This window comes from Panthera onca, chromosome D2 (genome assembly GCF_046562875.1).
Source record: "Panthera onca isolate mPanOnc1 chromosome D2, mPanOnc1 haplotype 2, whole genome shotgun sequence".
Lineage (NCBI taxonomy): Eukaryota > Metazoa > Chordata > Mammalia > Carnivora > Felidae > Panthera > Panthera onca.
Genome location: NC_138349.1, coordinates 57,725,019 through 57,741,307, shown reverse-complemented (window position 1 = coordinate 57,741,307; position 16,289 = coordinate 57,725,019). Strand labels below are relative to the sequence as shown.

At 42.2% G+C, this 16,289-nt stretch overlaps 1 protein-coding gene across 1 annotated transcript in view; it reads left to right on the top strand.

The window, feature by feature from the left end:
- STOX1 (storkhead box 1) overlaps positions 1-16,289 on the top strand; it is a 52,003-nt gene that overhangs the window by 32,066 nt on the left and 3,648 nt on the right. Inside the window, exons 2-3 of the mRNA XM_060642565.3 lie at positions 10,581-10,733; positions 13,470-15,825. Coding sequence (XP_060498548.2) covers positions 10,581-10,733; positions 13,470-15,825 — 2,509 coding nt within the window. The remainder of the gene's footprint in view (positions 1-10,580; positions 10,734-13,469; positions 15,826-16,289) is intronic.

Here is a 16,289-nt window from a genome sequence, read left to right as displayed (position 1 = left end):
CACCTTTCTTGTGAAGACCCGTCAGCATAGCATTTTGGCTTAGAGTCACCCAGCTGCCGTAGAATCCAGAAGCTTCACTCCAGCCCTTGGCAGGGCAAACATTTTGCCCACAGTGGAAAACCTGAAGGGGAAACAAATGTCAAAAGCCCCTGACTAAACATGTGTTTTGCTGCAGATTATAGAAAACCCTCTCAAAATGGCATGAACACGTGAAGGGTGGATTTGTCTCAGAACAAGAAGGGACAGGTCTGGCTCTTCTCATTCATCATGATCCTGCCCAGGCATCCACACACTTCTGAGAATGGCATTCAGGAGGGGGACCAGGAAGACTGAGTCCCCATCCTACCAATGATAGCCCTCCTCTTGGGCTGTGATTGCCTCCAACCACTGTTCTTCCACTAGAATCAGAGCCCCTGGAGGCCAAAACTGTATTCTGTTGACTGTTGTATCTCCAGGAACTGGCATATAGTAGGTACTCAATAAATATTTGCAGGATAAGGAATGATTGAATGACTGTGTTGTTATAATATTACGAATACCTAAGCTACACCATGGGAGCCACTCATTCAATGTTTCTTTAAGTGGTCCCTGTAGGAGGGAGAATGTAACTCTAGCTGATGGGTTCCGAGAACAGTTCAGGGGAGAGTCAGTCAGCATTTGGGCCAGTCCTCCTGACGGGATTTTGAAACACGGGCACGGGGAGATGAGAGTACAGACTATTCAGGGAGAAGTCACAGCTGAAGGGTAATACTAGGTTTTGGAGAAAGATTGCTGCCAGGTATGACTGGGAAACACGGGGTTAAATAAACTAGATTGTCCGTAACAGTTCTCAGAGCTTTTAACAATGCCACTGTGACTCCAGGCAGCGTTTCTTAAACATTTGGCCTTGGGACCCTTGCAGAGCATTTTATGGAATGAATTTTCCACAGAACACATCTTGGGAAACACTGATCTAGTTCAGTCCCACATTCAGAGACAAGGAAACTGAGACTCAAGAGAAGTGGTTTACCCAGAGCCACATAGCAGAACCAGGTCCCTTGCCCACCAATATAATGCTCATTCGTAATACGAAGACTGCATAATAAAGGACAGCTTCTTCGTCACGGGGAACTTTTTATTTATCTATTATCCAAGCAACAACCTCGGTGCTAAACATTTCCCCCAGTTTTGCACAGTGGTATTTTATATTCATCACCATGACTCTCAGCTGCCAGTCACAGCCATTGTGTGTGTGGCCTCCAGACTCTTGGGGAGAAGGTTCACCTTAAATCAGTCCCAGGTTTGCCTCGAGGGCAAAGAAAAGATTTTCTCCTGCATGGCCATTTTTAGGGAGATCCAGGACCCTTGCAGTTTACAACCTGTGCCTCTCTTCTCAGGTGTTCCTGGTCCCCAGCCCTTACATCTGCTGAGGTAGGCAGAGCGGTGCCCCAGACTTGTCCGCCTCCAAATCCCTGGAACCTGTGAATATGTTACCTTACATGGCAGAAGGGACTTTGCAGATGCAATTTTATGTCATGGACTTTAGGAAGATTATCCTGGATTATCTGGGTGGGCGCAATCTAATCACATGAGCCCTTAAAAGCAGAGAACTTTATCTGGCTGGAACAGAAGTGAAGCAACAGTAGGGCAAGTCAGAATCGCGGTGTGCAGAAGACTCCATGCTGTCTTTGAAGATGAAGGGGGCAACAGGACAAATATAGATGGCTTTAAATCGCTGAGAAGAGGCTCCCTTCTGACAGCCATCAAGCAAATGAAGACCTGAGTCCTAAGTCCCATAATCAGAAGAAAATGAATTCTGCCAAAAACCTGAATGACCATGGAGAGAGACTCTCTCTAGAGCCTCTAGTTAGAGCCTAGGCCAAGGGACCCGGAGCAGAGGAACCATTGTAGCCCAGGGGACTATTGATGTGTAGACTGTGAGATAATAAATTTCTGTTGTTTTAAGCCAGTAAATTTATGGTAGTTAATTTTGACAGCCTGAGAAAACAGACACCCCTGGGATAAAATCTTGAACATCCAAAGTGGAAGCCTTAAGGGAAGAGAGGTTAGGGAAGGGCACCAAAGGGCCTGGAGGGCTTTGGGGCTGAGTACTGAGTTTCAGTGTTTTTTAAAAAACCAGCCAGTTTGAGTCATGCACATCTTCCCTGTCACCCCCCACCTCCCCCCCCAACCCCGGCCAGGTGTCCTTGTATCTCTACCCAAAATGAGGTGGTCATGGGGGAAGTGTGCTAGAGGCCAAAGGGCTCCCCAAAGTAGGACCACCTCTGTCTTTTCTATACCCCATGTACTGTCTGACGACTGAATCGTGGAGTCTGTCATAAATGGCCCAAAGCCTCTGCAACTCGTTTGAAAGTGGTTATTAGTGGCTATATCAGTTGAAAAGAAAGGGGCTGCTAATTCACAAACCCTGACAGGTTGAAGTGTGGTTATTACAGAAGACAACATTAAGAACTCCTGGTGTTGGACTGGCCCAGGCTTCCAAGGCAAAGCCTTTAGCTTTTCAACAGAGGGCATGTCCCAGAAGGGAAAGCATTTGTCTGGGAGTTCAAAATAAACATCACCGTGCTTGAGAAAGATTTCAGCTTCCATGGCAGATAACCTGACTAACCTTAGATCTACAGCCTGTTTCTGAGTCTTGGTACTCTTCAGTTTCTAAATGTGGAGGAAAGTGTTTGCATTCTTTTATTTTACTGAAGTAAAAGGGAGACATGGAGAGGGACTTGGTATTGCTGGTCTGAAACGTTTTTGTTCCTATTTTGTTTGATTTTCTGAACCTATTTAAGGTTCTAACACAAGAGATCTAATTATTTAAAGCTATGGAGATTTTGCACAGTGTCTTATCTCTGATGAGATACACATTGTTACAAAATACTTTCATTTTTAAAAGAACAGGATTAATTTTAATGTTAAAGGAATCTGGAAATTCTGCCTTGGATAAAAGTGGAGTTAAAAAATCAGGGAAGCTTCTTGGATTACTTAGAACAAAACATCCCTTTTTTTTTTTTTTTTTTTTTTTTTAATTAAACTTGAGTGTATTTGCAGGCTGTTTTATTCATGCTCCATTGTCATCTCTAATGCACGTAGAAGATACCGTTCCCACAGTGTGATTCAATACAGGCACCCAAAAAGATGGTCTCAGATTTCATGTGTCCGGGTAATTAGCTGAGTTTGAGCGGCTCAGTTAAACCCTTTGAAGGTCAATAATGCATGAATTTCTGGCAGACTGCCTAGCACGGAGTCCATAAACTTGTATAGGGACTAAACATTTTTATAGTAGAGAAAATTTTGTGTTTGAAATATGAACTAAATGATCTTAGCATCAGTTTTGCCTAGAATTTTATGGCAAATTCATGTTTTAGTGGGACAACAAAAAAGTTCTGATGTGAGTGCTTTCCAAATTTTCAAAGAAGTCTTTCCTCTGTTTTGCATATTTGGTAGCACAGTCTCTTATGAACCTTAAAATCGTATTTTAGTACTCCCAATTAAAATGTCAGGATTTAGATTCCACGAGAAGGCCCTCTGGGAGTGTGTCTAGGTGTCTTGAAAACATAAATGTAAATATTACATGGTATTTAACTTTTTTCCCCTAAAGGTAAAGGTTTTATAGAAAACTTTAATTTTGGCCCTGAAATTTAACTGGAGCATTCAGATAGCAAAATAAAACTCAGTTTCGATAAAGATGGGTTTTTCTTCCCAAGTTTTCTCAGTGGACAAGGCAAACGTGGGATTGGGCCAGGCAGATTGCCGCTTGATTTTGGTTCCGCCTTTCTCACTTGGGAGGCCTAGGATCACACGGTTTCTTTGCATCTGGCTCTTTCCTCCAAAATGGTTATGATTCCAAACCTCCCCTTCAAGAGGTGGAGCGAGTATGTTGTTTGAACCCCAGTACTGCTGCGTGGCATCCGACGCTCACTCTGGGTGCCGGGACTGATCACGGTCACACTTCTGTTGGCTTGTGCCCCCCACACCCACTAACCCTGGAAAACTAACCTCACTGGACCGGCCACTAGGCTGACACCAGTGCTCCCAGTCATGAGAGTGCAAAGTTGAGGCTCGCTTAATTTTACTAAAGCTTCCAACTGATGATCTGTAACTGGCAGATTTAGGAGTCTGCTGTCCCTGGTTGGAGGTTTCTCCAGTACCAACAGCGTTGGGGGACAGTTTGCTTGGTCGACTCCAGCTGCCTTACCTGGGTCCGGTGAAAGGCAGTCTTGCTGTATCCATATTTGTCATGAGTGTACCTCCTGACATTTTACACTGGGGTGTGAGTATTTACGCCTCATGAATTAGCCAGGAAATGACTTTTTTGTAGTCACTTTGCTGATAGAAAACAGCCAAGATAGGGTATTCTTCTAGAGGCCTTCCACCAGAGGCATATGGACGAGGCCTTTTGTCTTGACATAAAGAAGCCACCTCCTTTTCTTCAGTTTTGTTTGGTTTGTGCTTTGTTTTGTTTTCCTCTCAGAGTTTTGATGAGGAGTTTGCACTGGATCCTCATAGAGCTATTGTCACCAACTCCAGGAGCAAGCTGCACTTCCAGGCTTCTGCCATCAGCTAGGGGCTTTCTAGGCCACTATTATTAGGCATCAGGGGCAGAGATTGATTGCCTGGGGTTGTATTTTTTTTTAACTTTTTTTTTTTTTGGGGGGGGGGAGGTTATATGAATTTATACCCGTCACACAGGAGTGCAATTCCAGTCACAGTTGTTGGATCCCAAGCCATAAGGGGCCTGCTTGTCAACCTGTGACAGTTCAGAACTCCATACTTTCATTTCTGATTGGACTTCTACACACCACAGCTATTTAATTTGCCTTGTGCTGTTTTTGTTTCTTCTCCCCCAAAGTGGACTTTTAAAGAATAATTGTTTTAGAACTCATAATTTGGAAACTCAAAAAATATATGAATAGCAACTAAATCCTTTGGGAGTACAGCAAGTTAGTAACAGAAAGTCCTTTCGGAAAAGATGGCATTAAATGTAGTAGGCACCGATATATATGGTTCAACTTTGTTGGTGTTTTGGTCAAACCAGTCTTTCAGCCTAAATGCTTTTCTCATTTCTGCAGCACCCAAGAGTGCAAGACTGTGTAAACAGAGAGAACATTGTTGGGAACTGTTTACTCTGGCGCACAGCCTCTCCTAGCCTTCTGATCACTGCTACAGGTCAAGGGTCAAAGGTCCACGACAGGCCTGGGCTTAAGGGTGCTCTTCAATTACTCCATAGTAATTGAGGATAAAGCCAAAGGATTGCCTTTTCCTCACTGTGAAATCTGGTCACATCTGTAAGTGGGCTCTTCTACACAGAAAGTTAATATTTGGTGGAAATCTCTGTTAAGGGTTATTTACTGAAAGAAAAAAGATGGCTGTAGCGTGAAAATGATTCCTGCGTCTGTCACAAATGTTCCCATGTCAGGGTTCACTCTGCTTTCCTGCACCAACAACTCTTGATGATTTATGCACCTGAAGACGTATCTTACTAATGGCTATGAAGGAAATGTTCTGAGAAACGTTCTCTAGGCTTTGTTTAGAGGGAGCTCCGAAGCAGAGGTTAAATGCAATTTAACATGTTCCTCCAAAATGCAATTAACATATTGCTGTATTAATTTTAAGGAGAAAAAAAAGGCCATTTGAATTCCTGGTTGATAGATTTGTTGACTCTTAAAATACTCATTCCCACACCGTGGTAGGAATTATGAGTACAATTTCTGAGAGTGTCTTTGGATTTGGCAAGCAGTGTCAGGATTCTTTAAAAGAAGTTGCTTGGGATTTTTTAAATGTAAGAAAAAAGTTCTGTTTCTCATTTATATCTGCTTGTTAACTAAAAGTGATCGTTGATTATCTGCTTGATTTTATTTTTATGTAATCTCTACACCAAGTGTGGGGCTGGAACTCACAACCCTGAGATCAAGAGTTGCACACTCCACGGACTGAACCAACCAGGTGCCCCTAAAAGTAGTGCCTTCTGAAAAATCTATATTTAACTTTTATTTTAAAATAATTTTAGATATACGGGAGATTGCAAAGAAATGTACAGGAATATCCCGTGCATCCCTCCCACCAGCCCCATGAAAAATCCATTTTGACTATTTTTCCTGTGAAAAGAGGAAATAAATTTAAGGGTTGAGCTAAAAAACGGGCTGCTTCAGTGTATCCCGAAGGCATAGTGGAGATCAGAGTATTGGACCCCCACCCTTCCTACAGCTTCCTTGTTTCATTTGCCAAAAAATGGACAGCTACCGGCAGAGGGCGCGATAGGGATGCTGACGCTCTAGCCACTCATCTTCCTTTTAATGCTTCCTCCTCCTCCTCCCATCTCAAAGTTCAAAGTGACTGGGTTTAGGGTAGGGATGAGGTGAGGCTTGAAAGTGGATTGTGTGGTTGAGCAAAACTTTTGAAGTTTTGCCTTATACTTCGCCAATACTCTAGCCCTAAACTTTCTAGGAGAGACCTTTCTCCTCCCTCTTTTTGAATGAAGGACTTCTAGTCCACATGAAAGTGAGGGGGGAGGGTGCGGGGGCAGGTAATCAATATAAAATCACATACAAGAAAAAAGTCACTTAAGAGTGTTTTGGGAGATGAGGAAGAAAGATACCGAAAAGTCACTTATTTCAAATTAAGCACATAGAGTTATGTTAAAGAAGCATGGAACTATTTGAAATTGTATATTTTTTCTGGTTGAGGAGGGAGATGAAAGAAAAGAAGGTAAATCCCAAATTCTGAGGGAAAAAAGAAAGGCAAAGAGGGAATGAAGAAAGGCAGAGACTTATTACGCTCTGCTTAGAGGTAGAGTCTCTAGGAGGAATTTGAGGTTTAGGTCAGCTATTGTCCCTCTGGACAGTAAGCTTCAGAACATCATCTCTTATCACTGCCCTTAGAAACGTTAATCGATTAGCCATTCATCCTAGCTTCTCAGAATGCTGTAAGTATCCTGGCATCACCCAGTGGAAGAGCCACAAGTACACAAGAGGAGATCCTAACCTCAGTTGCCTCGGTGGCAGACGGCAGTTCTGCCCTGTTGTGACCTTCCAAGTTCGGAGATGCCCCAGTCTGCCAGATAGAGAAGCTAAAGTACACAGGAAAACAGACCAACGTTATGTATAACAGCAAACTGTTTACCAGTTTCCTTATGACAGCCCTTTTTCTTCACGCAGATACAGTAAGTACTGTGGGCCTCTCACCAGCTGGCTACAACCTTTCATACCTTGCCAGCCCTCACCACCTTCCTTCCCCCTCAATAACCAGTACAACGTACTGGCTTCTCCACTATCACTAGGGGAATCAACTGCAGGGCATAACCAGGTTTTCTCAATTCTTTGCCTTCCTTTTGGCTACACTTGACTCCCTGTGCCTCAGGGCCATGTTTATTTGTTGAATGGTTACCCACTTTAACATTGCTGTCATTACCACCCTAACCCTCTACCATTCCCAAGTGGACCTCACCTGGGAAGTTGTTAGAAATGCAGAATCAGAGGCTCAGCTTCAGACCTTCTGAATCAGAATCTGCACATTAGCACAGTCTCCTGGGGATTCTCATATGCACATTAAAATTCGAGAAGCCCTGCTGGCCTCCCTGGCTCTCACCCTTTTCTATTGCAGATTGCCACTTCAACCTGCCAGAAACCATACTTCCATCATCTTGAGACCCAGGGCTCCTTCATAATCTTTGTATTCATTTTTTTTTTTTATTTAGTATACTCCAAGAATAGCTCTTCCAACCCCCTTTCCAACTCTTCCTCTCTTCATTCCTGTTTTTTTTTTTTTTTTTTTTTCTCCTATTCCTATCCTTTCTTTCCCTGCCTTAACTTTACAGAGATCAGACGACCTTGCTGTGCTAATGTTTTGTTTGGTTTGGTTTTTTTCCTTCTACGCTTCAGTATATTTCTGGTGTTCTACCACCCTCTATTTTCAGATCTCAGATGATAATATCTTCCCTGTTTCTAAGGCAGTTCTTCTACCTGTGCCTTTTGTGCATTTTCCTATGCCTCTCTTCTGGGATCTCGCTGTCTCCCTGGTCTTCTGTCTCCCAGAATCATGTACATCGTTTCCGCTAAGCCTTTCCTTTTTGCATCCAAATGTGCAGAGATCTTCTTTTAAGAAAATCACAAGATACACACACATTCATATTCACTTGATCCTACTCCTTGCTGGTTTGCATTCGATTTTTCCTCTTTCACAATCGATTTTTCCAACAAATGGTATAGAACAATGGCTTGTAGTTGGGACAGTTTTGCCTTCCCCTGCCTCTGGAGGCATTTGGCAATGTCTGGAAGTATGGTTGCTGCAACTGTGGGAGATGCTCCTGGCATCTAGAAGTGGGTGGAGACCGAGGATGCGACTAAACATGCTACGGTGCACAAGACAGCCCCACACAACAAAGAATTATGTGGCTATGGTGACCAACCATCTTGGTTTGCCTTTGACTTTCTCAGTTATCACGTTGAAAATCCTGTGTCCCAGGAAACCCCCGAGTTTTGGTCATCCTGGGATGGTTGGTCACCCTATCATCATGCCACAAATGTCAAAAGTGCTGAAGTTAAGAAACCCTGCTTTGGAAGGAGGATCCATTAAACTTTACTTTTTTCTCACCAACTCCCTTCCCTTCAACTTGCCATTTAGTTTTGGTATTCTTTTCTATGGAAACAATTCTTAATGAAAGTCACCAGTGGTCCCCTTCTCATCACGAAATTCAATGGCCGTTTTGTCTCCTCCCTCAACCTTTTGATCTCATTCAAACATTTTGACGCTGTTGCTTTACTATTCACTTTGGAGCATTTTATTCTCCTACTTTTGGTTCTCTCCCTTCTACCCCCATTATGGGGCCTTCTCTCTTTTGTGGGTCCCTATTTCTATTATCTCTCTCTTTTTTATGGGATTAGTGGCTTTTATTTATTTATTTAGAGAGAGCGCACATATGAGCGGGGTAGAGGGCCTGAGGGAGAGAGAGAATCTTAAGCAGGCTCCATGCTCAGTGTGGAGCCTCATGTGGAGCTCCATCCCTTGACCCTGGGATCATGACCTGAGCTGAAATCAAGAGTGGGACACTCAACTGACTGAGCCACCCAGGTGCCCCTATTGTCTCTTAACTGTAGATAGTCCTGTAGTTAAGTGTTCCTTGGCTCTCTTCCTTACTCTCCCACTGAAGAATTTACTCCACTCCATAGTTTCAGATCTCATCTGTATTAGTTGATCCCCAAATCTCTTTCCTGAGTCCTAGTCTTTCATGTCCAAGTAACTGAGGGATTCCCTTGGATGTTCAGCAGAATCTAAAACTCTAATGTGAGTAATAGCAAGTTAAGGACATTTATGTAATACGTTAGCAAGGAGGAAGGACAATATGGTCTAGCTTCCATTTCCAGTCGGTCTTCCACTTGGGTCTGATATAACCTTTCAGCTCTATCCAACCAGGATAATTCTGTTCATGCTTTGTGCTTTCCTCCTTCCATGGTTTTGTTCCGTGGCTTTATGCTTGTGAAGAACATTTCTGCACTTTCCTTCCTTCCTAATCATTCCAATCAGGAAAATGTGGAATGATGAAAATACTGGATTAGGAGTCAGAAGACCTATTTCTGTCACTCTACTTGCTGTCTGACCTTGGGACAATTTCTTGAGCTTTCAGAAGGTTTTCTATATATGTTTTAAATTTTATTTATTTAAAAATTTTTTTAAATTTAAAAATTTTTTAATTTTAAAATTTTTTTTAATTTTTAATTTTTAAATTTAATTTTTAAATTTTTTAAACTTAATTTTGAGAGAGAGACAGAGACAGAAACAGAGCATGAGTTGGGGAGGGGCAGAGAGAGAGGGAGACACAGAATCCAAAGCAGGCTCCAGGCTTCAAGCTGTCAGCACAGAGCCCTATGCGGGGCATGAACCCGTGAACCACGAGATCATGACCTGAGCCAAAGTCAGATGCTCAACCGACTGAGCCACCCAGGCACCCCGAAGGTTTTCTGTGTTATAAAGAAGAATCCCATCCCCGCCTGCCTCAGATAGCTAATGTGAAAAAAAAAAAAAAATGCTTTGAAAGATGAGAATTACCATATAAGCATTGTCCAACCTGTACTCTGATAGCACTTTGTGCCTTTAATCTGGGGACTTACTATCTCTTACATGTAAAGCAGTGACAAAGTCTACAAACTTCTTAAAAAGTAGGGACCCTAATGTAAAACTTTTCTTCTATGCTCTCTATCATTGTACATATCATGTTAACAGATTCTGAGGAAAAAGTGATGAAAAAAATAGCAATTCCATGTACTATTCAGTTTTTATTCTTGATTCACTAATTTCAAATATTTAAAAAAATTTTTTTTAATGTTTTGTTTTATTTCTGAGAGAGATAGAGTATGAGTGGGGGAGGGGCAGAGAGAGAGGGAGACACAGAATCTGAAGCAGTCTCCGGGCTCTGAGCTGTCAGCACAAGAGGCCAATATGGGGCTTGAACCCACGAGCTGTGAGATCATGACCTGAGCCGAAGTCAGATGCTCAGCTGACTGAGTGACCCGCAGACGCCCCCCCCCCAAACATTTTTTACTACAAATTTATCACCTTTCCTTTTTTTTTTTTTTTTTAAACCTCCAATTTAGGTGATGTCTTTCCAGTGCAAATGAATCCAATAGCTCAATCTCAGTTTATACCTTTGGCTGAAGTTCTTTGCTGTGCTATATCTGATATGAATGTTGCTCAGATTGTGGTGACACAGGAATCACTATTGGAGCATTTGATGAAACATTACCCAGGTAGGACAGCAAGTTTTCTCTATTAGTTCATTGTATGTGTTTGCTTTCTATTTATAAGTCATTTTTTTTTAAAGAGGGATTTCAGCAACTTAAAAAAAATTTTTTTAATGTGTATTTATTTACTTATTTATTTGAGAGAGAGCGCGAGCTGGGGAGGGGCAGAGAGAGGGAGACAGAGAATCCCAAGCAGGCTCTGTGCTGTCAGTGCAAAACCCGACATGGGACTCAAACCCATGAACCATAAGATCAAGACCTGAGCTGAAGTCAGACACTCAACCAACTGAGCCTCCCAGGCGCCCCTATTTGTAAATCATCTTAAACATGTAAATAAACTGGGCGATATCTACTTTTTTTTTCTATTGTAGACCCTTGTATTAGAGCCCTGCTAGGAAAAGGCCTGCATCAACAAATTTAATAAGGGTATTTCTTTTACTTTCCAAAGGAACTTTTTCAAAAATTATGCTTATGGGTTTAAAAAAAAATTTTTTTTTTAATGTTTATTTATTTTTGGGACAGAGAGAGACAGAGCATGAACGGGGGAGAGTCAGAGAGAGAGGGAGACACAGAATCTGAAGCAGGCTCCAGGCTCTGAGCTGTCAGCACAGAGCCCGACGCGGGGCTAGAACTCACGGACCGTGAGATCATGACCTGAGCCGAAGTCGGTCGCTTAACCGACTGAGCCACCCAGGCGCCCCTCAAAAATTATGCTTATGACAACAAATCAGATTGTAGAAAGGAGTGCAGAGCAAAACAAGGGAAAGTTCATCTTCTCCCTCCCCCCCCGCCAGTCACATCCTTCCATTGCCACCTCCCAAAGGCAACAGCTTCTATTCTCTTTTCCTGTGTATACTTTCATAAATTGTATTTGAGCATATGTGTTCTATTTTTATAACATAAATTGGATCATTTTTTAAAATGCTTATTTATTTTTGAAGGACAGAGAGACAGAGCATGAGCCAGGGAGGGGCAGAGAGAGAGGGAGACACAGAAGTCTGAAGCAGGCTCCAGGCCCCGAGCTGTCAGCACAGAGCCTGATGCAGGGCTCCAACTCACAAGCCGTGAGATCATGACCTGAGCCGAAGTCGGGCGCCTAACTGACTGAGCCACCTAGGAACCCCAAATTAGATCTTTACATTCTCTCTGCCCCTTGCCTAGGTTAAAAACATATTTTAGAAATCTTTCTGTATTATTATATATCGATCTGTCTCATTCTTACACAGCTGCCATGATATCCCAGTGCATGAATGTAGAAGAGTATTTTTTGATTAATTAATAATATTATTATCTTTAAAATAATTTTAAGGATTTTATTTTTAAGTAATCTGCACCCAACATGCAGTCAGGCACCCCTGCAGAAGAGTATTTAAAAAATTTTCCCATTGTAAAATATGCTCATTGTAGAAAATCGAGAACATCTAGAGAAGTAACCACTTATGGTACCACCACTCAAGGAAATCAATGTTAATATATGATGTATTTTCTTCCAGTGTTATTCAAAAATGTTTTCACAACATAAATACAATTTTGAACGCTGCTATTTGGAAAAGGGAAAATTCTAAAGTTTATTTATTTTGAGAGAGGCAGAGACAATATGAACAGGAGAGGAGCAGAAAGAGAGGGAGAGAGAGAATCCCAAGCAGGCCTGGCACTGCCAGCTCTGGAGCCTGATGCGGGACTCGAACCCACAAACTGTGAGATAATGACCTGAGCTGAAACCAAGAGATGGACACAACTGACTGGGCCACGCAGGCACCCCAGGAATTTCTTTTAATTTAATTTAATTTAATTTAATTTAATTTAATTTAATTTAATGTTTAATTTAATGTTTAATGTTTATTTATTTATTAAAAAAATTTTTTTAACGTTTATTTATTTTTGAGACAGAGAGAGACAGAGCATGAACAGAGGAGGGGCAGAGAGAGAGGGAGACACAGAATCTGAAGCACGTTCCAGGCTCTGAACTGTGAGATCATGACCTGAGTCGACGTCAGATGAGTAACTGACTGAGCCACCCAGGTGCCCGCCCCCCCCCCCTTACCCCCAGGGATTTCTTTTAAAAAGATTTGTTACCTTCCTAGTTTGAAAAACTATCATAATATTGATGTTAGATAGTTTGCCCTCCCCCTGACACAAGCTGGTTTTCATTTGGTCTTTAGATTATTAAGATTTAAGCTAGGAGACTGTGATTATTCTCAAAAACTCTTCAAGAATGCTTTCTTGAAGTGAACATTTAAATTTGTGATGGGTGGGGCACCTGGGTGGCTCAGTCATTTGAGGGCCAGACTTTGGCTCGGGTCACCATCTCACGGTTCATGAGTTCGAGGCCCACATCGGGCTCTCTGCTGTCAGTGCAGAGCTGGCTTCGGATCCTCTGTCTTGCTCTGCCCGTCCCCCACTTACGCTCTCTCAAAAATAAACATTTAAAAAAATAAAATAAATTTATGATGGGGTTATATAGCTTAGTGTTTGTATTTGAGTGGACTCATTTTTTTTCTCTACTCAAACATTAACTTAGCCCTATGTCTTTGTGTGGGCCAAAATATATTCCTATTTTTCAATTAAGTTATGATTATTATTAATGCCTCTTTGGCATTTTAATCACATATATTACTTGTGTTACAGTCAGCTCTGGGTTCATCAGGCAAATGTGTGGTCATTTCTGACTTACTGACTTCAGGCATTGAAATGTTTTTCATTCAAAATCTATCAGTGTAATAAAATGCTTGTTTGTTTCAGGCATCGCAGTTCCACCTCAAGATATTCTCTATACCACTCTGGGAACTCTGATTAAAGAAAGGAAAATTTATCACACTGGAGAAGGATACTTCATAGTCACTCCTCAGACTTACTTCATTACGAATATAACGCCCCATGAAAATAAGAGAGACCTATCGGATGAAAGCTGCCAGATGCCAACTTGCGTTACTTATCTGGTGAGCGTGGAGAGCTGTGCAGAGTTGGCCCAAGAAAAGGCTGCCGCCATTTCTCACTGTCAGTCTTGCCGGTGTTTCCCTGATCTGTGCACTCAGGATGTACAGGAAACACCAGCTGCTGCAGAAGTGACTAGAAAAAGCCAGAAAGGTCTGCGGGAATCCAAATCTTTGGGACAGAATCAAGCAGTTTCCCTGTCTGAGGGGAATCACGTCTGTGAAAGCACCAAACCTTTACCATACACAAAAGACAGAGAAAAAGGCAGGAAGTTTGGCTTTAGCCTCTTTTGGCGTAGTATATCCAGAAAGGAGAAGTCCAGAATAGAGCACAGTAGTTTCTCTGCCCAGTTTCCACCAGAAGAATGGCCTGTTCGAGATGAAGATAACTTGGACAATATCCCTCGAGACATTGAACATGAGATCATCAAACGAATTAATCCCATTCTGACTGTTGACAATTTAATCAAACATACCGTCCTAATGCAAAAATACGAAGAACAGAAAAAATACAATAGCCAGGGCACTTCCACTGATCTGCTGACAGTCAGGCATAAATATCCCTCAAAAGAGGGAGTTAAGAAAAGACGGGGCCGGTCTGCAAGGCCTCGAAGGCGGGGCCATTCTCATAGGGAAAGACACAAAGCCAGGAGTCAGGGAAGTGAGCCTCCTCCAGGAAGCCTTAGACTGGAGAAACATCCCAAGTCCCCTGCTGCCCAGCCCACCTCCAGAATTCAAAGCCCAAATGAAGCACTAGTTCAGAAACCACTTGATGAGAATCCATCAATGCTAGGTTCCCATTTGCTTTACAAGAAGCGAATTAGTAACCCTTTCCAGGGTTTGTCTTACCGAGGGAACCCAACAACCAAAGGGCACGACATGCAGACCAGTGATCTGAAACCGGGTCAGATTGGACCAAAGGGAAAGCCTTTCCAGAGGTCAAGGTCTTTGGATTCCTCAAGAATCTTTGAGAGTAAAGGCAAACAGCCACGTGCTGAACAGTATGAAGATAAACTGACAGCAGAATCCATTTCTATGAATAACTCTAACGTCAAGCCTATCAGTGATGACTTTAGAGATCCCCTCTTAAATCACTCTCAAGGTAGTGTTTTGCAAAATGGTAGTAAATGTTTTTCCTTTAGGGAAAGCCTGAGGAGACACGATGTGTATGGTGGAAAAAATGAGGTAATCCCTGAAGTCTTGAGGAAAAGTTATTCTCACTGTGACGCATTAGGGGACGCAAAAGAAACACAGTATGTGCTGCCATCACAAGGTTCCTCCTCTCTAGGCCATGCTTCCTCTGCGTGTAGACTAGTTGATAAAACAATACACCAGTTCCAAAATCTTGGTATTTTGGATTACCCAGTTAGTATGAACTGTTTGAGACAACCCGAGAGACAAGAGGGAGACTCAGAAGAAACACGAGTAAGAAAGGCATTTGTCCAGGAAACAAAGACTGTGAGTCCAGAAAACGAAGGGCTTTCTGAGGATAACCAGGCCTTGTATCAGAAGGAAGTGGAAGATGATGATGGAGCCTGTAGTTCATTATATCTAGATGAGGAGGACTTTTCTGAGAATGATGACTTATGTCAAATGCTGCCTGGCCGCGTTCAGTATTCCTTTACAGGGGGAAGCAAGTGGAATCATTTAGGAAAACAAAAGGGGACTGAAAGATTTCTGACTGAGTACAACCGCAGAATACACAGGTCTGAGCCTCAGGTGCTTAAAGGAAATGAGTGTTACAAACCCACTGGGTTGTTCACTAACCCAGGTGAAAGCCAAACCCCTAAACTCTCTGCTGAAAGCTGTGGCCTCAATTCAGGGACTCGGTCCAGTTTTAACTATGAAGACGGACCCAGTGCTGCTACATGTGTGCAAGCCTCAGCAGATACTGATGGAAGTGTATTTGATTACTATAGCACAAGGAAAGCCACTTCTGAGACTGAAACCCTACAAGACTTGGTTGGTGACATAGGAAAGAAACCAGCTAGCTGGAGTCAGGGTGCTCAGAATCAGGAAGTGAGAAAACAGTTCATGCAAAAGTTAGAACTTTTCAGCCCTTCACATATGCCAGTGTTGGCTCAGGATGTCCAACAGGAACACAGTCATCTGGAAGGAACAGAAAATCACAGCATGGCGGGAGACAGTGGAATAGATTCTCCACGGTAAGTGTATGTAAAAGTGTTTGATTAGCCACTATTCCTCAGGAATTATTACACTCAAGGGAGTACTGAATGACCCAGTAGGAGACTCCCCTGAATACACTTTTTATAGTGATAGAATTCTGCCAGCCTTTACTGAATGAATTGTATAAAGTTAAAATGAAATCTCTTACGTAATAGGATAGAGTTCATTTTGAATGTGAACCAAAATTTGTTCCACTACTACTAAATCTTGAATTATTTCTAAATATAGGAAGGAACTGCTATAAATGAAGCACTTCCTGAACTGAGGGCTAGAAGTTTTCACTTATATTTCTGGTTCTACGCAGTTCAGAAAGAGATGCAGCTATTTTCCACCAATCTTTTCCATGTTTCTTTAAATTTTTTTTTTACATTTATTTATTTTTGAGAGACAGAGAAAGACAGAGCATACAAGTGGGAGAGGGGCAGAGAGAGGAGGAGACACA